Genomic DNA, 24656 nt, shown 5'->3' with positions numbered 1-24656 from the left:
TGTGTCACAAAAAAAAAAAAAAAAAGGTGGGCGGGACCAGATTATGGGTGGTTTAAAATCCAGGTATACCAGCGATCTTCTCGCAGGAAATAAAGAGGAACCATTTTAGTTTCTTGAGAATGTGGTCTGAGCAAGGTAGAGAAATGGGGAGGTCGGGCTGTGCAAAAACAATCCCCGAAGTGTAAGACTACTTCGCCTCTCTCCGGAAAGATGTTCCATACGTGAATGTTCATTTAAACGTGGGGGTGTTCAGCAACAGACGCGACCCACACCTGGAAACCCGGAGTGGGGCCCACGCACCAAGTCTCTGATGGTTTAGTCGCAGTCTACAATGTTACTGACCGGTTAACCCAATTTAACTAAGTGTCCGCAGTTCGCTCACTGGATTGTTATGCTGGTGACTGGGCCTTGTTTCACAGAGAACAAAAACATGGGAAAAGGTGAGAGGACGATGAGAAAGTGAAAGGGAGAGAGGTGGGGAAGGGGTTACGTGCGAGTGGGGCTGCCAAGGTCAGGGCGAGGTTGAGGGTCGGCAGTCGGGCGGCCCTCAGGGGCCCCCCCTCCGGGGTTGGCGCTTCGGGCGCGGCGCGTGTGCTTGTAGGCGGGGCGCCGGAGCGGCCGCGGGCGGCCAATCCGGGCGGGCGTCCGGGGAGGGGCGGGGCTTGCCGGCTCTGGCTACGCGAGTCCTCCTTTTTGCACACACACGAATACAAAGAGCCATACGACCTTCGGGTATCCTTTTTCCATTTTTTTCCTCCTTAATCTTGTGTGTGTTTTCAAATTTTTTAAAAATAGAGATCTGTAGCAGTGCTGGGGTGAGGAAACTGTTGCTAAGGGGAATTTGCTCTTTCCCCCATTTCTTTTTCTGTCTCTCTTCCTCTTTCTTTTTCCTGGTAAAGGTTTTAAATATACCAAGAAGTTGAGAAGCAGGATGGTCGTGTACAACCGTTTCCAGCCAAATTTATAGTTTTTTCTTTCTTTTTTAAAATCACGTTTTAAGAACTGGTGAATTTTTGTGGTTGATGGACTTTAAAAATTTAGTCGCTTGGGAAGTATAGATTTTTTTAGTCGGGCTGAAGGGATAATGTAAATTTCTGCTACAGGCAGCATCGAAGGAAGCAGAGAGAGATTTGAGGCTCCCTCACAAAGCCGTTTGCGTGGTTTTTACACACCCAACCCCAAAACCAAAACCAAGTGGCTGGGATGTGGCAATTGTCCAAGGCCAATAGGTTAATACTGGGATGTTATAATGGAGACATTCATATCCCTAGGGAAGGGGGAAAGACCTTCTTACAGTGTGTCTTTCGTACACATTTTCATTAGAACATTTGTGTGTGTGTGTGCTTGTGTTTGAACCAAATAATTTTGTAAAGTTATAACTTTGGGGTTATTCTTTGTGTATATGTACAACATGTGTGTATATGTGCCATATCAGATTTTATTTTCAAAAGTGATAAATATCTCTGGTTTTATGTGTGCAAAGTATCCCCTAGGATGTGAATTTCTTTTCTGTTGTCTTCCCAAATGTGATCAAAACATTTTGTGTGCAAAGCAGAGCTTAGAAGAAGTCCTATGCTTAGCATATTTAGGCACTTTCTATGTGCATTTACTATATTTTTTCTGCTCCTCAAGGATCAGAATGAATAATTAAGTAATTGCCAAGGAGTATATAGTCCCTGTGGCAAATGAGAGTAGGCAATTTATTGAACCTGTTGTTCAAAGCCTTCAGTGACTGTTTTGCCTAAGTGGTTTTAATTTTTATTGTTTCATGTTCTTAAATGTACAGTTGTGTATATTTTGGCCTTTATGTGTGGTTTGGTTGGTATGTTCAGAAGGGAAGTTATTTCTTGGCTTTTTGACAAAATGATTGTTTATTGGTTGGAATTTATTCGAAAAGCTCCACAGCTAGCAAAGTATTAGGAAAAAAATCCAGTCAAGTTTAATTCTCAAGAACTGTTCATGGTGATGATGATGGGGAGCCAAGAGGAGGCAAAGGCAAATAACAGAAGGAATAAAAAATGCCTTTTGGTTATCATGTTGCATTTTTAGAATGAAAAGCATTCTCCCCATTTCTGAGAGTCACAGAAAAAAAGTATGTGAATTAGACGAAAACAGGCTCTCAGAGCACAGCCTCCTGTTTTATAGGAGCCCTATTCTCACTTTATTCTAGTATCCAAATTTGTATTTGCAGATTGAAGTGAAAACATAGGATGTATATGGGTTGTTGAGGGAGAAACTGGAATGTCACAAATGCAGTAACAACCAGAAGATTAAAAAAAGGATCCACTGTGGAATTTAAATTTCATTACAACAAAACCTCTGTATAATAATGCATTTCTATTACTCAGCTAGCATCCTACTCTATTTCAAGCAGTATTTGACTCCTGAATAGTGACTGCAATAAAATTACTTGTACAAATTTATAACAAAAGTGACCCTGTTTGGGCTTTCTGGGTTTCTTGCTTGTGCTAAAGTATATTTTTATTCTCTAACAATTCAAGTCAGACCAGTGCTTAATAAATACTGGCTCTACTGTGGATCATTCAACAGGTTCAGACCTGCATTTCTTTGAAATCTAGTCAGATTCTAGTGACTTTTGTGATCTCAGTAGTGATGGGAATTTTTTTTTTTTTTTTTTTTTTTTTTTTTTTTTTTTTTTTTAGGCTGAGTTTTGCTCTTGTTGCCCAGGCTGGAGTGCAATGGCGCGATCTTGGCTCACTGCAACCTCTGCCTCCTGGGTTCAAGCGATTCTTGTGCCTCAGCCTCCCGAGTAGCTGGGATTACAGGCATGCACCACCACGCCCGGCTAATTTTTGTATTTTTAGTAGAGACAGAGTTTCACCATGTTGGTCAGGCTGGTCGAACTTCCGACCTCAGGTGATCTGCTCTCCTCAGCCTCCCAAAGTGCTGGGATTACAGGCGTGAGCCACTACGTCGGGCTAGCGATAGGACTCTTTAATGGAGTTTTACCCTTTTTAACTCTTTTCCACATCACTACAGGTCATCACGTATACTTTTTACCTCACTTTTTAGCTTCTCAAAAAATAGGGAACACTCTCCCTAGAACAGTGCAGAGCCCGTGTCCCTGATTTCCTAAGCTATTTGATTTCTACATCCAGGAACGTAGGCTCATATCCACTGTTCTTTTTCTTTCTAAGAAAGGAAAGACTTCCTCGCATATGTATATATATATATATAATTGGCTTGGCCTTCCAAAGCAAAACAAAACTAAACTCTTCATTTACCTGGGAATCCTTGGGGCCCCTAATATGGAAACTTCTTTGTACTATGAGGAATTGCTAGTTTGCAGGTGACATCTGAAAGAAATGTAACCAAGGCCAGCAGTAACCAAAAGTTGTCCACCACCCAATGGGTGAAGCCGATCTGTGGCCACTGTGCTTATAATCGTGTACACGCAGCTTTGTGAACAGCAGAGAACAAAAGCAAGTAAACAAAAACAAACTAAAGATGGCGTCTGACGGCCTTGAAAAAGCCTCTCAGTCTTGTCACTCCCTGAGGAGGCCCCTCCCATCCCTGGCTTTTTGAGTGACTGTTGTTTCCAGCCAATAGTGCCTGTAGCCGTGCTCCCCTACCATCTGGTAACCACCAGTCACTGGGAGCCAGAAGGCAAGCAGGGCGGTGTCTCCCTGCGTGCGCGCGCCGGCCGGGTACACGGGTAGGCCCTGCGGATTCTTCTGTCTCCAGCGCACCGGTCCCGGCCTCGCTGAGTCAGCCCGTGCGTTAGCGTGGGGCACACGCGGTAGAGCACCCCTAGGGCTGCTACGTGGCACCTCCGCGTCAGTTCTCACGGCGATCGCCGCCCCAGCCCAACTCTGAAAGCTCGGGGCTACATAGTCTACCTCTCAGACGAGATCCCCAGCTGTCCCTCCGGCCTCTCTGCTCTCCGCAGCCCTCCCAGAAATGACCCCCTTTACCCGGGACTCCAGAGCACACTGTATGGTTGGAAACAGTGACGAGTTGCCCTGTCCCCTGCGGCCTCGAGAGCAGTGGCCGATCTCTGCCGCCCGCGTCGCTGCGATCGCCCTGCCCGTAGCTGAATAACACTGACCCATCGGAAATGATTCTGCCGTCCCTGAGGTCCACCTTGTCATCTTTGACTAATATTTAATCAACTAACATTTACCAAGTTCTCACTGGCACAAGAGAGAGTTTTAGAAGCTACTTTTTCATTTTTCAGTTTCTCCATAAATGCGGTGAGTCCTTTACATTAGGCAAACCCGAAACTGGAAATACTAATCTTACCAAGGTTCACTTTAGCAAATGTAAATAAAAGGGACCGTTCTATGCTGGGTTAAAAATTCTCATCCTGCTATAGAAATATACGTGGAATTTTCAGATTACATGGAATCCTTTTAAGACCCCATTCGGCCTCCTGGGTCTACAATTCTCTTTTTTACCCCTAAAAATAAGGTCTTGTATTTTTGGCAGATCATCAGACTAGTCACTCTTTTAAAATGTGGGAAAATAGTATTTTGTGGTATTTACTTACCTGCTGCTTGATAAGGAGCTCATTTCTGATAGAAATAAGTTTTGAGAGAACCTTTTGACAGGTGAGCCATTTTGCACCTTAAAGTGAAGTAGTAGGACTGACCAACACAGCAGGAGCTTTGAGTGGCCATTTTCCTTATTTATTTCTTAAAATGAAGATTACGATATGAATTGCCATGCTTTCAGTAATCACATTTAATGAAGTCTATTGCTAGCATGACCCTTGAATGAGTCAAGGGCCCATTATAAAAACATATATCCTCTGAGTGATACCATATCATACACATCTATTAAATAGTGAGAAAACTTTTATTTTTCATATTTTGGAGGTGAACTCAGTCATGCAGAAAATTCAAACTCAGAATGGGGAGAAAGCAAGCAAGGGAACTGCCAAGAGTATGATATATTTAGTCCTAACAAAAATGTGACTTGGGAGGAAAGGGATAGTTAAAATTATGGACAGTCTCACCCTGAACTGTCTATCAAAAGGAGATGAATTTTCTTTCTTTTTTATCTAAATATTTATGAAAAATACCAAAAGTAGAAGAATGAAAAGTACATTTTTAATACTTAAGGCTCATTTCACATATATTTAAATTAGACCAATACTGAAATGAACCCCAAATGCATATCTTTTTTGCAAGCCTAAGTGTGACATCTACTGTCATGTATGTTGGCAACTAGTCATGATATTGAAGATCTTTTTTGTATTTTAGACCTAGTCAGTTGTTTTCAGGACTTTCTACTTAAACATGTTGCCATCAGTTGAAATTTAAAATGTTAAATAAATACAGTTCTTCTCTAACATACTGGTGTCTCCTCTCTTTTTATTTTTTAGAGAGTGGGTTTCGCTATGCTGCCCAGGTTGATCTCAGACTCCTGAGCTCAAGTGATCCTCTTCTCCCAAAGTGCTGGGATTACAGGCATGAGCCACGCCTGGCCACGGTATTTCCTTTCAACTGCCTCATTTCTGTCATTCTGTTAGTGGTGGTGGTACCATCCTGTTACTCTCAGGCTTATAATCTTGCAGTTGTCTTTAACCAATTAACTCTATACTCCATCTCTATACCTCTGTCTCTTCTCCTTACCATGACTTCTGACATGTACCCTGTTAAGTCTTGTAATTTTTTTTCTCTAGAATGTCTTACTACCCTATCAGTTCATCTTATACACTGCTCAAGGCTCAACTGGAAGCTTTTCTTCTGTAAGACTTCTTTCTCAGTATAATTTCATTTTGTTAATCTTTCCATTATTTTGAAATAACTCCTCAGACGTTTTTCAGTCTATACCATATTATTAGGACTTGTGTGTATTTCACTTTGTTTTTTAGATGATCCATGTTTAGAACATCCCATGTTATTTAGACATTCCCATCTCTAATACACTGTAAGTGCCTTGTAGGTAGAGACTTTGTCTTCCCTTCATTTGAGTACTTAGTAGGTGCAGTCCATTTTGGTGGATCATCCTTTAACATGGCCATACATATAAAAATTTTTTTAGGCTGGGCACAGTGGCTCATGCCTGTAATCCCAGCATTTTGGGAAGCCGAGGCGGGCAGATCACTGAGGTCAGGATTCATTAGTCAGGGGTGGTGTTGCACACCTGTAATACCAGCTACTCAGGAGACTGAGGCAGAAGAATCACTTGAACGTGAGAGGCGGAGGTTGCAGTCAGCTGAGATCACACCATTGCACTCCAGCCTAGGCAACAGAGCAAGCCTCCATCTCAAAAACAAAAAAATATATATACACATATTTTTTTTTCATATATATATATATATATATATGAACCTAGAAACACTTCACCCCATCCACCAGCTCACTGTCTTTAATGGGGATATATGCAGCTAATGAAATTAATGTTTTGCTTTGAGTCATTTATCCAGCACTTAAGTAGTTACCTGGTTAGTAAATCTAATGTGAAATACTTGTTTATTACCTGCTGATACCAATTTCTTTCCATGTCTTAGAGTTTAGGTGAGAGACTATGGCAAGAGGCTGGGAAATTAAGTCAGCAATAGTGTCCATGGAAACCAAAAAAGAATTATTTGAATGCCCATTGTGCTAGACCACACTGTACCAGGTTTTTAAAGGCAGGTTAATTCAATAAAACAACTATTTGTTGCCCTGAATGTGATGTTTTAAAATGGACATAGTATGGTAATACACAAAGTAGAAAAGCAGAAAAGAAACTGAGGAAAAAATTGAACTCACAATAGGAAAATACATTTAGCATTAAAAGCTAGCATAAAATATTATCCTTAGTCTGAGACCAGGTCATGATAGCAAGTAAATTGCAAATACTCTGTTTTCTCAATTACCTTTCTAATTTACATCATAGAAGGCTTTATACCTAGAAATGCCTCCTCATAGACTTGAGGAATTTATTATTTCTTAGAAATTCAATATAAATTTAGGGGCAGTTTTCCCCAAATTCTATTTCAAGCCATTGCATTTTATTCAAAATTAGGGAATCAGGAGTCAAGGTGGTGGTTCACACCTGTGAGCCCAGCTACTCAAGAGGCTGCGGTGGGAGGATCGCTTGAGGCCAGGAGCTGAAGACCAATCTGGGCAACATAGCAAAACCATGTCTCTTTAAAAAAAAAAAAAAAAAGATTAAGGACTGAGGATGAGTGTCCAGGGTGGGAACACAAAAGTTTACAGGAATAATCGTAATATCATCCAGCCATTTCTAGTGGAGCACTGACCATGTGCCAGCACTCTATAGGTGCCTTACATATATTATGTATAACCTTCACAAAAAACACTCAAAGTAGACAGTGATGAGAAGACTTGTACTCAGAAAAGTGAAATAATTTACTCTTGTTCACATAGCTCATAAGTGGTGCGGCCAGAGGAGAACCTCACTTTTTTTTGAGATAGAGTCTCGTTTCATCACCCAGGGTGGGGTGCAGTGGCGTAATCTTGGCTCACTGCAACCTCTGCCTCCTGAGTTCAAGCAATTCTCCTTCCTCTGCCTACCAAGTAGCTGGGATTACAGGCATGTATCACTATGGCCAGCAAATTTTTGTATTTTCAGTAGAGACAGGGTTACACCAGGTTAGCCAGGCTGGTCCTGAGCTCCTGACCTCAAGTTATCCACCTGCCTCAGCCTCCCAAAGTGTTGGGATTATATGCATGAGCTACCATGCCCAGCCACCCGTTTATTTGTTTAACCTGCAGTACAGCACTCTTTTGGAAAGAAGACCAAGGAAAGACTATTTAAAGAAGAGGCGGCCAGGTGCAGTGGCTGACACCTGTAATCCCAACACTTTGGGGAAGCTGAGGTGGGTGGATCACCTGAGGTAAGGTGTTCGAGGCCAGCCTGGCCAACATGGCGAAACCCCGTCTCTACTAAACCCTGTCTCTACTAAAAATACAAAAATTAGCCATATCTAGTGATGTGCACCTGTAATCCCAGCTACCCGGGAGGCTGAGGCAGGAGAATCGCTTGAACCTGGGAGGTGGAAGTTGCAGTGAGTCAAGATCTCGCCACTGCACTGTAGCCTGGGCGACAGAGCAAGATTCTGTCTCAAAAAAATTAAAAATAAATAAAGGAAAGGGGAAGAGCTTGAGGCAGGCATATCGCTGGCAGGGATAACGGCCTCTTGCAAGAAAGAGTAAGTGTATGAGGCAAGAGAGTTTGATACCAGAAAGGAGTTAGACAACTCACCCAGTGTCCCAACCTGATTCATCTTAATTACTGACTTTACAAATACTGAACCCAGCTGGCAAGCATTTGAATACTATCATTCACTATCACCAAAACATTCTTTTGCCCACAGCATCCATGTTTAAGAGCAAACTCCCTGCATGATGTACGTTATAGAAAGAATTAAAAAGAAAAAGCCCTGCAGGAGCAGCGTAGGCCCTTATTTAGGACAGAAAAGAATACATAAATGATTCATCTATAAATTGACATAGAATCACTTAGTGCTTTCCTTTAACCTTTAGTTTTAATTTGGTTTAACCTTTAGTTTCAGGTTTAGCTGTGCCTCCCAGTGACTCTAATGACAAGGAGGCTGTAAATGGATTTGAGTTAAGTTCTTGCGAGAAGTGAGTATCTGGCACAGAAAAAGCTGTTTCTCTGATATAAAGGGTGGAAAGAGCAAATTAAAGACTGTACTTTAATAACCAAATGTAATTAAAATGCATCATCAGATTTCTGTTTTAGTACCTTGGAGGCATTGATATTGCCTGTTTCTGAAATGAGATTGCCTATTTAAAAAACAGAAAAAGAAAACCCTCAATATATAGAAAATTTTCCTAACCCCCCCTTCTCCTTTTTTTTTTTTTTTTTTTTTTTGAAAGAAAGAAAGAAGGAGAAAGAAAAAGGGGGAGAGAGAGCAGGATTCTTGCTCTATTGCCCAGGCTGGAGTGCAATCTTAAAAAGGTATTAAAAACCTCTTTTATGTCAATAATTGTACTTAACAACAGAGACAGGAAGGAATAAGGGAAGAAAATAACAAACAAACAGCCAACCAATATTTCATTTAAGTCTGTGAGATGCTATGCAAATACTGAAGAGTAATTTACTTCCAATTATGTAGTCACTTTCAGAATAGGTGTAATATGATACTGAGAAAAATGTACGTTCTGTAGACCTGGGGTGGAGAATTCTATAAATATTCCCTGAGTTTACTTATTCCAGGTCTAAATTCAAATCATAGATGTCCCTATTAATTTTCTATCTGATTGATCTATCGAATATTAACAATGAGATGTCAAAATCTCCCACTATTATTGTGCGGGAGTCCAAATCTCTTTATAAGTCAATAAGAACTTGTCTTATGTATCTGGGTACTCCTATATTGGGTACATATATATTTATGATCATTAGCCCCTGTTGCATGATCCTTTTACCATTATATGTCCTTTGTTTCTTTTGGTCTTTGTTACTATTAAAGTCTATTTTGTTGGAGACAAAAGTTACAACTCCTGTTTTTTTTTTTTTTTTTTTTTTTTTTTGCTCTCCATTTAATTGGTAAATCTTCCTCCATCCCTTTATTTTGAGTCTTTGTGTGTAGTTGTGAGTTAGATTCGGATACAATGTACCAATAGATTTTAACTTTTTATTCCATTTGCCTGTGTCTTTAATTGGGATATTAACTCCATTTAAATTTAGGATTAATATTAATATTTGTGAGTTCACTATTATAATTTAATGCTAGCTGGCTATTTTGCCCATTAGTTGATGTAAATTCTTCATTATAGAGATACTGTTTAAGTTTTGGTAAATTTTTGGGATGACTGATACTGGTTGTTCCTTTCTGTTTGTAGTGCTTCTTTCAGAAGGTCTTGTAAAGCAGGCCTGGTGGTGATGAAATCTCTGAGTGCTTGTTTGTTCGTGAAAAATTTTATTTTTCCTTCATTTATGAAGCTTAGTTTGGCTGGATATGAGATTCTGGGTTGAAAATTCTTTTCTTTGAGGATATTGAATATTGACCCCCACTCTCTTCTAGATTGTAGGGTTTCTGCTGAGAGGTCTGCTGTAAGTCTGACGGGCTTCCCTTTATGGGCAACCTGACCTTTCTCTCTAGCTGCCCTCAGAATTTTCTCCTTTATTTTGACCCTAGTGAATCTAGCGATTATGTGTCTTGGAGTTGCTCTACTTGAGGAATATTTTTGTGGTGTTCTCTGGATTACCTGGAGTATTGTCCTGCCTTACTAGGTTAGGAAAGTTTTCCTGAATAATATCCTGAAGAATATTTTCCAACTTGGATTCATTCTCTTCATGACATTCAGGTACACCTATCAGTCGTAAATTAGGTCTTTTCACATAGTCCCATATTTCTTGGAGACTGCTCATTCCTTTTTACTCTTCTCGAATCTTGTGTTCTCGTTTCATTTCATTAAGTAGGTCTTCGACCTCTTTTGATATCCTTTCTTCTGCTTGATCGATTCAACTGTTAAAACCTGTGCATACTTCGCGAAGTTCTCGTATTGTATTCTTCAGTTCCATTAATTCACTTATTTTCGTTTCTAAATTGTCTATTCTCATTAGTATTTCATCAAACCTTTTTTCAAAGTTCTTAGTTTCTGTACATTGGGTTAGAACATGTTCTTTTAGCTCACAAAAGTTCCTTATTATCCACCTTTTGAAGCCTAAATCTGTTAATGGAACACGCTCATTCTCCATCAGGCCTTGTTCCCTTGATGATGAGGAACTGTGATCCCTTGTATAAGGAGAGGCATTCTGATCCTGGGTATTCTTAACCTTTTTACGCTGGTTTCTTCCCATCATTGTGAGTTTATCCACCTGTCGTCTTTGTGATTGCCAACTTTCAAATTAGGTCTCTGAGTGGACGTCCAACTTGTTGATTCCCAGCGCCGAAATCTGAGCAACCCACTGTGCCGGCTAAAACAGCGGCATTAAGATTCTTGGTGCTTTTCTGCTCAGGAATCTCCGGTATGGCTTCCCTCTTGAATCCCTTTTTCAATCAGGTGAATGGGCGACTCTGCCTTCCCGGAGCTCCAAACGTAGATCAAAACGGGACCCAGTCCCATTACTCTGCACCGAGATCCGCCGAGCCAAAGCGCTGTCAAAACCGCCACACTGGCCACAAGAGTCGCGCTGGCGACCCGTGGGGCTCCTCCGCTGGGAATCTCCTAGTCCTTGGGCAACAAAAATTCATCTGAAAGTGTGATGTCCTCTCTTTCTGTGCGCTTTCTCTGGGAGCTACAATCCTGAGCTGCTAGTGATCGGCCATCTTGGCTCTCTCCTTTTTTTTTAATTGAGATGGAATTTTGCTCTTGTTGCCCAGGCTGGAGTGCAATGGCATGATCTTGGCTCACCACAACCTCTGCCTCCCGAGTAGCTGGGATTACAGGCATGCACTACCACACCCAGCTAATTTTTGTATTTTTTAGTAGAGATGGGGTTTCACCAGGTTGGCCAGGCTGGTCTTTAACTCCTGACCTCAGGTGATCCACCTGCCTCAGCCTCCCAAAGTGCTGGGATTTCAGGCGTGAGCCACTCCACCCGGTCCCTACTCTCTCTCTTTTTTTTTTCCCTCCTCTCTTTTTAATTGTGATGTTTTAATTTACAGTGTAAGAGAGAAATGCATCTCTTAGGGAAATTGTAAACATACTTAACATTTTGTCACTTATGGAGCATCAGAAGGATTTTTTTTCTACAATCAAGAATCATTTAGAAAATGACAATATTAAGTTCCTTGGAGTGTTCTCGGTGCTACAAATCAACTTCCTTCCCCCTTTTTTTCTCTCCTGGAGTAGTCTACTTGCTTAACTACAGTAATTTAAAAGAAAGGCAGTTTAGTTATCACTGACATTCTGGTTTCTCCTTTTTTTTTTTTTTTTTTTTTTGAGACGGAGTTTCACTCTTGTTACCAGGGCTGCAGTACAATGGCGCTATCTCAGCTCACCGCAACCTCAACCTCCTGGGTTCAAGCAATTCTCCTGCCTCAGCCTCCTGAGTAGCTGGGACTATAGGCATGTGCCACTGTGCCCAGCTAATTTTTTTATTTTTAGTAGAGACAGGGTTTCACCACGTTGACCAGGATGGTCTCGATCTCTTGACCTTGTGATTCACCCACCTCGGCATCCCAAAGTGCTGAGATTGTAGGTGTGGGCCACTGTGACCCACCTGGTTGCTCCTTTTAGGGGGGCTGATCATGCAGGCAAAGTGGCAGCATAGCTGTTCAGATATTCCTGTTGAGTTTTGGATCCACCCTTAAGAAGCACGAGAAATGAAGATAAGGGACTCCAGAGGTGATTTCTCTGGGTTACTGGCTGGAAGATTCAGGACAGCTAGTTTCTTTCACGGAGGCTGGTGGTCCAGGTTTACAGCTATGTGGGAAAGGGCTCTGTGCAGCCCTGGGTTACCTCAGCTCAATTCCCTAATCTAGCTTTTCATTTCATTTCCCTACCCTCATCCCTAAAGCATTAATGATATAATAGTGAGAAGTTGCTAACATGCTAAGGGCTGCAGTGATGGATGTATTCCTTACTTAGGAGTCTTACTCTGATTGCATTTGTATGAAAATTATGGAGAGAGTAGAATCATGATTGTCATGATTGTTAATGTCAATAAAAAGTGGTATCAGGTTAAAAAAAAACAAAACACTACATTGAAAGTAGCAATAACTGGATTCTGCTGTCTTCTTCCAACCTTGAAAAAGACATATAACTTCTCTGCATGTATCTTCTCTGATCCTGGGGAAATGTGTGTTTCCTGTGGCTGTTGTACAGATGAGGTAACTTATGTGAAGTGTTCTGAACTCCTTAAGGAACAATGTCAAAGCAATGAAATGCAGTACCATTATTACAGTAAAGATGGTGAGGAGAAGGAGAAGACAGATCTACATTTTCTTCCTTAATTTTGTAATCTTTCCAGATGCCGGTAGGTCCTTCTGAATCCATTCCCTGTTCCTTAGGTTGCACTGGTGGGGGATTCCATGCCAGGGGCAGAAAGGATGCTCTCTACCCTCTGAAACCATTCATCAGGAAGGCCTTGGTTGAGATGTGCTAGGAGAGCACAGTATCTGCAAATAGAAGGCACCTGTCTCCCTTCTGCAGTCTGAGGAGAGGCTGCCATGGACAGTGTGCTTCATGGCTTGTCTACTCCTCTTTCACAGACCCTACAGCTTGGGGCCTGGGCTCCTCTGACCACCCTCACTGACAAAGGAAAGTGAGTCCAGAGAAGTTGATGCTTCCTACCTGTTGGAGCGGCCCAGCAGTATAAGCGTGTTGTTACTGCCCCATCCGCCATGTCCTTCAGTGCCACCATTCTCTTCTCCCCTCCCAGTGGCAGTGAGGCCAGATGCCGCTGCTGCACCTGTAGGAGTGAGACTAGTGGGGGCAACGCAGGCTCCGAGGGCGGGAATCCTCCTCCTAGCACCCCCATCACAGTGACTGGACATGGCCTGGCTGTTCAGAGCTCGGAGCAACTCCTGCATATTATCTACCAGCGGGTGGATAAGGCAGTGGGTTTGGCTGAAGCCGCTCTGGGTCTTGCCAGGGCCAACAATGAGTTGTTAAAACGTCTCCAGGAGGAAGTGGGCGAGCTAAGGCAAGGGACAGTGTCCACCCCTGATGAAGATGGGGAAAGCCGGGCACATAGTTCCCCACCTGAGGAGCCTGGGCCTCTCAAGGAGAGTCCCGGGGAAGCCTTCAAGGCTCTGTCTGCCGTGGAAGAGGAGTGTGACAGCGTGGGCAGTGGCGTGCAGGTGGTGATTGAGGAGCTGCGGCAGCTGGGAGCAGCTTCGGTAGGGCCTGGGCCTTTGGACTTCCCAGCAACTCAGAAGGACATGCGGCTCCCGGGGTGCACGCTGGCTGCCAGCGAGGGCCCCCCCCCTGCTCAATCCTGTGAGTATGGCAGCAGGGGCTGTTGCTCCTAAGTGCTTTTCCTGGCCTTTCACACTTTCTCCTTTCTCTTCTTTTCTTTCCATCTTTAAACCTTTTCTTTCCATTTGTGATAAACCAAGTTTCCATTTCCTTCAGGGATAGTCAGCTCTCATATTTTCTTCCTGAACCCTCAGCCTCTTTAGCAGAAGGTCATTTTTTGGTGTGTGTATAGTGATGGGGTACCCTTCCCTCCCTCTCAATAGCTCCGCATGGCACCTTCTCCTCCACAGCTGTCTCGGCTGCTCCATGGGCTCTGCCTCTCCTGGCGAGGATGCCTGCCGTGCACAGACGGCTCATTCATATTTTATCGCGGACCCTCTGCTTGCCAAGAGGAATTCAGTACAAAGAGAGATGGGAATGTACAGAGGAGAGAGGCAGAGGTGGAGAGAGGAGGAAGAAGTGAGAAGACAAAGATAAAGATAATAGAAGACAGTTAGAGGGATGGAAAGAGACAAGTAGAAATGAAGGGCTGAGGGAGGAGACAAAGTGAAAAAGGAAGCACAGAAGAAAGGCGAGTTTATGTGGAGACAGAATCTACACCACAGGAGAGAGACTATGAGGTAAGGCGGGAAGGAGGTAGAGGAAAGGAAATAAAATGGGAAATGAGAAAAAGAAATGGCCAACTGAGTGCTAACAGTAAGAGAATAACATATAGGGAGAAAGAGGGAAGAAAAGAAGGAAGCAAGCAAACATATTTTGTGAGCAGGAAAAGACACGGATGCACATTGTGCTATTTCAGTTTCTTTACTGCTTAAGGGCCATATGAGCAGAAAAATCCTGGCTGAGTAGAGTAAGAACTGCAGAATGTCACACATGGAAGTATGAAAAGGAGATGGAGCAACTATAGAGATCTTAGAGATAGGAAAATAACAGATGTGATGCCACTTGAGAGACGGTGGGAGATCTATCAGCTCTCCTCCACCTTATTCTCCGTCTGCCCTCTCTTTTTCTCCTCCCCCTACAACAAGGCATAGACACCCAGTAAATAGTAAAGGAGCAGAACACACAGGGTAGATTGGAGGGATGAAAATCCCAGCCCATCTGCTGGATCTGAGAAATGAATACATAAACCCCCTTCTCTCGCTCCAGTGTAACACAGCAACTGGTCATTGCTCTCCTGAAGGCACAGCCATATGGGTAATGGCCACTGCTGCTCACCCCAGTCTGTGGCTGGTCAGGACTCTCAGTGATTCCAGCCCAAGGAAGGAGGACCTGGAAGGTGGGAGGCAGGAGGGTACCAGGCCAGGCATTGCCCTGAGCTGTGGGTTCTTTGAGGCTTCCAAACCGACAGGATGGAATTAGATTTCACAGCGCAGAAAGCAGCTCACAGGTCTATAAATCTCAGTCTCCTCCCCCGCTTCTTTCTCTATGTGTGTTTGTGTGTGTGTATGTGTGTGTGTGTGTCCCCACTTTCACTGTTTTGTTTTCTTGACTGCAGAAATCCCCCCTCCTTTCTTCCTCTCTTTCCCTTGCTCCCTCCTTCCTTTCCCGGCTCTGTATGTCCTTGAGTGAGGGCACAGGCAATCAGGTAGATGTCAGGGGCTGTGACAGTCAAATGTGGCCAGGGTAGGATCAAGGTGAAGGCATGGGCTGACCCTGGGAATGGAGGGTAGGTGAGGGGAGCTGTCGTTGCCAGTCTCTCTAGGGATTTCTGACCTAATATATTCCTCATTTGCTCATTTTTCTTTTATGTCTCTTTATTGTTGTTACTGTTTTAGTTTTTTACTCCTTCTCTTGCTTGATTTCTTTCTTGTCATCATTTCTTCTCTCAACCCTTTCAGACAAAACACTTACCCATCTACATTTCTTATATCCAAGAGCAGGCCATAAAAGACTATTCACAGTGTCAGAAACACGCTTTGTCCTTGTGAGCAGCCCTACAGTAACAACCCAACACAAGAGACCTTGTACACACAAGTATTTGCCCAACACTCATAGGAGTCCCAGAGAAACAAGCCATTGACCATTAAAGACTGTGTTAGAGTCCCCGCTTCTTTCTACTTTCTGTTCAATATCCTTAGCCAAAGAATGATGGTTAAGCAGGTTCCCCTAAGCCTACCTGGCTAATAGGCTATTCTTTTTTATGTTCTTAGCTGGTGGATGATTATGTGGCCTCTGAGGGTGCAGTACAGCGAGTGCTGGTCCCTGCTTATGCCAAGCAACTCTCACCAGCCGCACAACTGGCAATCCAGCGGGCAACCTCAGAGACAGGACCAGAAAATGGAACCAAGCTGCCACCACCTCACCCTGAGGACATACTCAATTCCGCTGCTGCGCTGGACAGTGCCTTGGAAGAGTCAGGCCCTGGGAGCACTGGGGAGCTGAGACACTCTCTAGGGCTAACCGTTTCCCCATGCAGGACCAGAAGAAGTGGGCAGAAGAACTCCAGGCGCAAGCGGGATCTGGTACTTTCTGTGAGTGAGCTCAATTTCTATAAATTTTTCTTCAGTCTGGAGAGATGAGTGAAGAATGAAGGGTGGGTTGATTTTAGGCCTCCCATATTGAATGAATGCTATACTGAATCCTACCGGAGTGGGAGGGACAAGGAGAGAGGTTATTCTGTAACACTGGGGATTGGAAGTCCCCTGCTAAATATCAAACTTTTAGGCTTTTCTAGGTAATGTGATATCTTCCTTTATAAAAAACATATCTCCCGATGTTTTTTCTTTCTTTCTTTTTCTTTTTTTTTTTTTTTTTCTCGAGATAAAGTCTCGCTCTGTCTCCCAGGCTGGAGTGCAATGGCACAATCTCGGCTCACTGCAACCTCTGCCTCCCAGGTTCAAGCAATTCTCCTCCCTCAGCCTCCTGAGTAGCTGGAATTACAGGTGCCTGCCACCAGGCCCAGCTGATTTTTGTATTTTTAGTAGAGACTGGGTTTTACCATGTTGGCCAGACTGGTCTCAAACTCCTGACCTCAGGTGATCCACCCACCTTGGCCTCCCAAAGTAGTGGGATTACAGGCATGAGCCACCGTGCCTGGCCTTCCCAGTGTTCTAATAATCCTGATGAGAAGATCTTTAAGGGATTGAGCAGATTGATCACCAAAGGGTAACTCTGGAAATTGCCTGCAAATTAAGCTAGTGTGCAGAGTAAGTGGCAAGTGCCCTTGGGTGGAAAAGCAAGTAAAGCTGTCCTGAGGTAGTCTCAAGCTTCAAAGATGCAGAGTCACTAGACCTTCAGCTCAGTTATAGGATTTGGAGATTCCAGTCATTCTAAGAGCTCTTAGCTAGGAAGGGACTGGCCTGAACAGGTCTGCCTGAAACCTTGTTGGAGTGGCTGGGAGCCAGGAGAACATCCTGCTGAGCTGGGAGTCACCAGCCTGACAGCTGACCAAACCTAGAGAACTTCTAGGGCAGTAGTTCTCAACCTGGAGTGATTTTGCCCCCAAGGGACATTTGGAAACATCTGGAGATATTTGTGGTTATTACAACCGGTGGGTGGGTAGGGGCAGGGGAAGGAGAATGCTACTGACATCTAGTGGGTGTTCTGCTAAACATCCTACAGTGCACACGACAGCCCCATAACAATTATCCAGCTCAAAATGCCAATAGTGAAGAAGCTGAGAAACCTTCTTTAAAGTGACCAACCTTAAAGGGATCAATTCTGTACCCAAAAGCTTTTTTTTTTCTTTCTTTCTTTCTTGAGATAGGGTCTCACTCCCATTGCCCAGGCTGGAATGTAGTGGTGTGATCAAGGCTCACTGCAGCTTCAACTTCCCAGGCTCAAGTGATCTCCCATTTCAGCCTCCCGAGTAGCTGGGATTATAGGCATGTACTACCACACCTGGCTAATTTTTTGTATTTTCAGTAGAGACAGAGTTTCACCATGTTGTCCAGGCTGGTCTCACAAAAGCTTCTTTCTGACAACCATGGGATATTGTTATTATTGTTATTTTGAAACAAAGCCTTGCTCGGTTGCCCAGGCTGGAGTACAGTGGCATGATCTCAGCGCACTGCAACCTCTGCCTCCTGGGTTCAATTGATTCTCTTGCCTCAGCCTCCCAAGTAGCTGGGATTATAGGCGTGCACTACCACGCCTGGTATTTTAGTAGAGATGGGGTTTCGCCATGTTGGCCAGGCTGGTCATGAACTCCTGAGCTCAGGCATCTACCCACCTTGGCCTTTCGAAGTGTTGGGATTACAGGCGTGAGCCACTGTGCCCGGCTGGAGATATTCTTTAGCCATATAATGTTCTTATTGGCTGAAATGAGTTTATAGTTAGAATTTGCATAAAAGCAAGATTTTTCATCACTTCCATTCTACTTGTGCCTGCTGCCTCCAGAGAGAGGTACAGTGTTGAGGCCAGGCTTCTTCCTTCCCTTAGGAGAGTGGTGGAACTGAGGGCCTACAGGAAGGATAGTAATGCTCACTCACCATCATGCTTGAGAAGGATCTGGAGGACCAGTTAGGGAGTTTTGCTGCCCATCCCAAAGGAAGGTTTAAAATGTTCTTGTGGCAGACTGTGGGTTTAAAGGGGGAGGGACCGTTGTTCCAATCTTTAGCTCTGAGATGGAATCAAAGAGGCATCGCTCCAATTTTCTGGGGCTCTTGAGGATTGCTGCTAGGGATCCTGTAAACCAAAAGGATCAAACCAGAATTCTTAATTCCTTGGAATGAGGCAGATCCCAGCCACTCCTTGGGAAAATATTTTTAGCTCATTCAGTAGGTAGGTGAGCCAAAAGCCTTTACAGTCCTCACACTTATTGTCTATAGTATTTTCCCTTTCCACATCAAGCCTGGTTTGATTTTTATCAGCTGATCTCTTCCAAGCCACTTGAGTTGGAAACTATGTAACTCCCTTTTTTCTTTTTCTTTTTTTTTTAAAAACTCTCCCAAATACTTTCTGAAACATTCACCGATTCCTTTGTGATTCCTTAAGTGTGGATTACTAAAAGGTAAAGTAACTATGTTGAATATGCAGCTAGCATAATAATGTCCTTTTTACAGAGTGGAGACCACAGCCAAAAAAAGTTAACAGTACTTTCTTAAGTTGGTATGGTCAATCAGCCATAGAGGTAGAAGGATAAATGGGGGATTTCTGAATATGGAGCTGAAAAATCCTCAGATCAGGATATGAATCTGTCAGTTTGGGACTGGGTAACTTCCACTGACTAAGGGAATTTGGGATGAAAATATAATCAGAAACAACACAACTAAACTTAATTGAAGGAAATGTAAAACCCTGCATTAGGGCTGGGTAGGGTGGCTCACGTCTGTAATCCCAGCACTCTGGGAGGCCAAGGTGGGCAAATCACCTGAGGTCGGGAGTTCGAGACTAGCCTGGCCAACATGGTCAAACTCTCTCTACTAAAAATACAAAAATTAGCTGGGTGTGGTGGCACGTGCCTGTAATCCCAGCGACTTGGGAGGCTGAGGTAAGAGAACCTCTTGGACCTGGGAGGTGGAGGTTGCAGTGAGCCGAGATTGCTGTACTCCAGCCTGGGCAAAAGAGCAAGACTCTGTTTCAATAAATAAATAAATAAATATTTCAGGTGCTATTATGGGCAAAACTGGGAACAGATTTGAAGCATCTAAGGCAAAACTTTTTGACAAGTAGAAATGTTCAATAGTATAAGCTGACTCAAAATGGAGAGCCCATCATTAGATGTGTATAAGCAAAGCAGAGAGACAACCTGTTTAATGATGTGAAAGGGAGATTGGGTAATACAGTCTCCATGGTTCTTTCTGATTCACATTTCTGTTATTTTAGATTTCTGTTTTTTAGACCCTGGTGTATATACTCCTGAGATTTATGGTAACGCATGAGGAGATATATAAAACCACAGACAAACCCAGGGCTTTTTCCTGGGTCATCAACTTTATTAGAAGATTCCAGAAGTTGGCTGGGCGTAGTGGCTCACGCCTGTAATCCCAGCACTTTGGGAGGCCGAGGTGGGTGGATCACGAGGTCAAGAGATCGAGAACATCCTGGGCAATACGGTCAAACCCTATCTCTACTAAAAATACAAAAATTAGCTGGGCATAGTGGCGCAAACCTATAGTCACGCTACTTGGGAGGCTGAGGCAGGAGAATTGCTTGAACCCTGGAGGTGGAGGTTGCAGTGAGCCAAGATCGCACTCCACCACACTCCAGCCTGGCAACAGAGTGAGACTGTTTCAAGAAAAAAAAAAAAAAAGAAGTTTCCAGAAGACATTTTTATATTAAAAGAAATACAGATACCTTCTGAAGAAAAACTTTAAGTGCGCAAGAGTAGGGGACTTCAAGAAATGTTCACTCGGCCAGTGTGGTGGCTCACACCTCTAATCCTAGCACTTTAGGAGGGAGAAGCGAGTGGATCACCTGAGCTCTGGAGTTCAAGACCAGCCTGGCCAACATGGTGAAACCTCATCTCTACAAAAATACAAAAATTAGCCAGGCATGATGGCGAGCGCCCATAGTTCCAGCTACTTGGGAGGCTGAGGTGGGAGAATTGCATGAACCCAGGAGGCGGAGATTATAGTGAGCTGAGATCATGCCACTGCACTCCAACCTGGGCAACAGAGTAAGACTCCATCTCAAAAAAACAAAAAAAAAAGAAAGGAAAAAGAAATGTTCACTCGCAGTACTCCTGCTGATGTATACCTGCTTTCTCGTTGCTATCAGGGGTGTGTTCATGGAAATGTTTGAGACCCTCTGCTCTAGTGATTACACTACTCAGGAGCGGAAGTAAGGCCAGGGATGATCCTGGAACCTTGACACACATCAAATGAAGGCTCCATTTGAAATAGTACCTTGGATAGGCTCTTGGCTTAGAAAGGGCATCTATAATACTTACCTGGCAGGGGAGATACCATGATCACCAAGAAAGGGCATCTATAGAAATGGTACCTAGGCTATAGGAAGGATTCAGACAGAGAGTCCCTTAGGGACAATGCCTTTTTACCCTAGGTACCACAGGAGAGTTTTCATAATATCCACTCTTGGCTTGACTGTATTTTCTTTTTTTCCCTCTAGAAACTGGTCCACAATGTGCATAACCACATCACCAATGACAAGAGATTCAATGGGTCTGAAAGGTATGATCCCCTTAAGGAAAAAGAATGAGAAGGTACTTTGCTAAGGACAGGGAAGTAGAGGGGGATGCTCCAATCCAGCAATGAGACTAAGGCTTTGATCTCGCCATACCTTTTTAGGCTGTGGAGGGATTTGCCACTAAGTTGATTGGTGCTGGGTATTTCTTCTTTTTTTTTTTTTTTTTTCTTTGAGACGGAGTTTCGCTCTTGTTACCCAGGCTGGAGTGCAATGGCGCGATCTCGGCTCACCGCAACCTCCGCCTCCTGGGTTCAGGCAATTCTCCTGCCTCAGCCTCCTGAGTAGCTGGGATTACAGGCACACGCCACCATGCCCGGTGCTGGGTATTTCTATTTGTCTGGCTCTTACAAAACTGACAGCCTTATTCATTCTCTTCTCTTTGTGGCAGCATCAAGTCCTCTTGGAATATTTCAGTAGTGAAGTTTCTTCTGGAAAAGCTCAAGCAAGAGCTGGTGACCAGTCCCCACAATTACACTGATAAGGAGCTAAAAGGTGAGAAAAACGGGTTTAACTTATGCCATCCTTTATCCCCCTCTCCTCCCACTCCCTTTTCTTGGTCAGAAGAGAAGAGGAATAATAGAGATGATTTAGGTGGTTTTGAAAATAGTGGATTTGAAGCATTTTTTTGGTCGTTCTCACCTACAATATATTCATAGAATTATCTCAAATTGCCTGTTTATTTCCCTCTCTGTCTGAAATGAAAATGAGAGAAGGAAAGAGCTAGAACACCATCATGCATTCTGTTTATGCAGGTCTTGAATCTAAGGTGTTATGAGGAGGTGTTATATTCAGAAGCCAGGCCTGCCCTTTGGTCCCTAAATATTATTTCCCAGGCTTTCTCTTTCCTTGCTCTCTTTTGTTATTTGTAGCTAACGCTGACACATTGTGAAAGCTTCTGCTGAAAAAGTGCTTGTAGGGCCAGCTACTGTAGCTCATTCCTGTAATCCCAGCACTTTGGGAGGCCATGGCAGGAGGATTGCTTGAGCCCAGAAGTTCGAGACTAGCATGGGCAACATGGTGAAACCCCAGCTTTACCAAAAACAGACAAACAAAAATAACAAAAATTAACTGGGCGTAGTGGCATGTAGTCCTAGTTACTTGGGAGGCTGAGGTGGCAAGATTGCTCATGCCTGCGAGGCAGAGGTTGCAGTGAGCCAGATCATGCCACTGAACTTCAGCCTGGGCAACAAAGCCAAACCTTGTTTCAAAAAAAAAAAGAAAAAATACTTGTAATCATCCATCAGAGTGGCAATAGGGGTAGATTTTTTTTGTTCTTATTTTTTAATTTTTTTTGTTTTGAGACGGAGTCTCACTCTGTCACCTAGGCTGGAGTGCAGTGGCGCGATCTCGGCTCATTACAACCTCTGCCTCTCAAGTTCAAGCAGTTCTCCAGCCTCAGCCTCCTGAGTAGCTGGGATTACACATGTGTACCACCACGCCCGGCTAATTTTTGTGTTTTTAGTAGAGACGGGGTTTCATCATGTTAGGCTGGTCTCGAACTCCTGACCTCATGATCCACCCACCTTGGCCTCCCGAAGTGCTGGGATTACAGGTGTGAGCCACCATGCCAGGAGTTTAAAAAAAATTTTTTTTTTTTTTTTTTGAGACGGAGTTTCATTCTTGTTACCCAGGCTGGAGTACAATGGTGCGATCTTGGCTTACTGCAACCTCCACCTCCTGGGTTCAAGCAATTCTCCTGCCTCAGCCTCCCAAGTAGCTGGGACTACAGGCACACACCACCATGCCCAGCTAATTTTTGTATTTTTAGTAGAGATGGGGTTTCACCTTGTTGAGCAGGATGGTCTCGATCTCTTGACCTCGTGATCCACCCACCTTGGCCTCCCAAAGTGCTGGGATTATAGGCTTGAGCCACCACGCCCAGCCTTAAAATTTTTTTTAAATAGAGACTGGGTCTCACTATGTTTCCCAGGCTGGTCTCAAACTCCTGTCTCAGCAGGAGGATTCCAACATTCCCAAAATGTTGGAATTACAGGTGTGAGCCACCACAGCCAAAAAGGGGTAGGTTTTTTTTTTTTTTGAGACAGAGTTTCGCTCTTGTTACCCAGGCTGGAGTGCAATGGCGCAATCTTGGCTCACCGCAACCTCCGTCTCCTGGGTTCAGGCAATTCTCCTGCCTCAGCCTCCTGAATAGCTGGGATTACAGGCACGTGCCACCATGCCCAGCTAACTTTTTGTTTTTTTAGTAGAGACGGGGTTTCACCATGTTGACCACGATGGTCTCGATCTCTTGACCTTGTGATCCACCCGCCTCAGCCTCCCAAAGTGCTGGGATTACAGGCTTGAGCCACCGCGCCCGGCCAGGGGTAGGTTTTATTTGGTGGAGGAAGCAGGGAGACACAGAAGCAATCAATTGGAGTTGTCTTTTTCCAGTGGAAGATATTTGGGAGGAGTTAGTATTGGAGATGGAGGTGGGCAAAGAAAGCTAAACCAATTAGCCAGCCGTGGTGATGTGTACCTGTAGGCCCAGCTTCTCAGGAGGCTAAGGCTGGAGGATCACTGAAGCCCAGGAGTAAGAGGCTGCAGTGAGCTATGACCACACCACTGACCTCTAGCCTGGGCGACAGAGCAAGACCTTTTCTCTTAACAAAATCATAAAAAAAATAAATAAAAAGAAAGCTAAACCAAAGAGGAGTGAATAGATGCTGATGGCTATGTCAAGAAAGCCCATCATCTATATAGTGATCCCCAACCTCCCATTCAGTAGTGTTAGGGCAGAAAAACAGGCTAAAGACCACTACTCTAGAGGACCCTGCTTCTTGCTTCCTTCCTTCCCTCCCTGCCAGGAGCCTGTGTGGCCTACTTCCTTACTAAAAGGCGTGAGTACCGCAACTCCCTGAACCCCTTTAAAGGCTTGAAGGAAAAAGAGGAGAAGAAACTTCGAAGTCGCCGATATCGGGTAGGTTTCTAGGCCTTTCTTTCAAGATGCTAACCTCTAAACCCTAATGTGCCACAGTGGGAAGGGCTAGAGGACAGGGCATCTGAGAATAGGGTTGAGAGTCAGGAATGTAGAGAGATAAGAAGCCAGTGCTAAGATCTGACTTGGGGACTGGGTTCTCTTAGGCACAGATTTTACACAGCCTTCCACACCAAACCTTTTCCCCAAATCTAATCCATAGAATGTTTATATTCCTAATCTATGTCCCTGGCTCCTACCTTAGCTTTTTGCCAACCGATCCAGTATCATGAGGCATTTTGGACCTGAGGATCAACGTCTGTGGAAGGATGTGACAGAGGAGCTGATGTCAGATGAAGAGGACAGTCTTAACGAGCCAGGTGTGTGGGTGGCCCGCCCTCCCCGTTTCCGGGCCCAGCGCCTCACAGAGCTCTGCTACCATCTGGATGCTAACTCTAAGCATGGCACCAAAGCCAACCGTGTGTATGGGCCCCCCTCAGACAGACTGCCTTCTGCTGAAGCCCAGCTTCTTCCACCAGAACTTTATAATCCTAATTTCCAAGAAGAGGAAGATGAGGGAGGAGATGAGAATGCATCTGTCTCCCCATCTTTTGACCAACCCCACAAAACCTGCTGTCCTGACTTGAACTCATTCATTGAAATCAAGGTGGAAAAGGATGAATGAAATCTATAGCCAAGAATAACTCTGGCTCCCACCATGCCTCATGTCCCAGAAATAGGTGGCCATGGGGCTTCCCAAAATAATGAGATGCTCTGTGCAGTCTGAGAAAGCAAACTTGCCTTTTTTTTTTTTTTTTTTTTTTTGAGAGGGGGTT

General features: G+C 44.0%; 1 protein-coding gene across 1 annotated transcript; it reads left to right on the top strand.

Moving 5' to 3' along the window:
* Nucleotides 1-656: 656 nt before the first annotated feature.
* Nucleotides 657-24613, top strand: CUNH14orf93 (chromosome unknown C14orf93 homolog). The gene is given in 9 exon segments (XM_032265577.1): nt 657-732; nt 12865-12870; nt 13106-13813; nt 13815-13835; nt 15968-16288; nt 20829-20890; nt 21295-21398; nt 23711-23823; nt 24086-24613. Coding segments are annotated over 7 exon segments (1617 nt in total). The 5' UTR covers nt 657-732; nt 12865-12870; nt 13106-13237; the 3' UTR covers nt 24506-24613.
* Nucleotides 24614-24656: the final 43 nt, after the last annotated feature.

Source organism: Sapajus apella, unplaced genomic scaffold (assembly GCF_009761245.1).
Source record: "Sapajus apella isolate SASKATOON/1434 unplaced genomic scaffold, GSC_monkey_1.0 scaffold151, whole genome shotgun sequence".
NCBI lineage: Eukaryota > Metazoa > Chordata > Mammalia > Primates > Cebidae > Sapajus > Sapajus apella.
The sequence above is the reverse complement of the archived record's forward strand: the minus strand, read 5'-3'. Positions and strand labels throughout refer to the sequence as shown.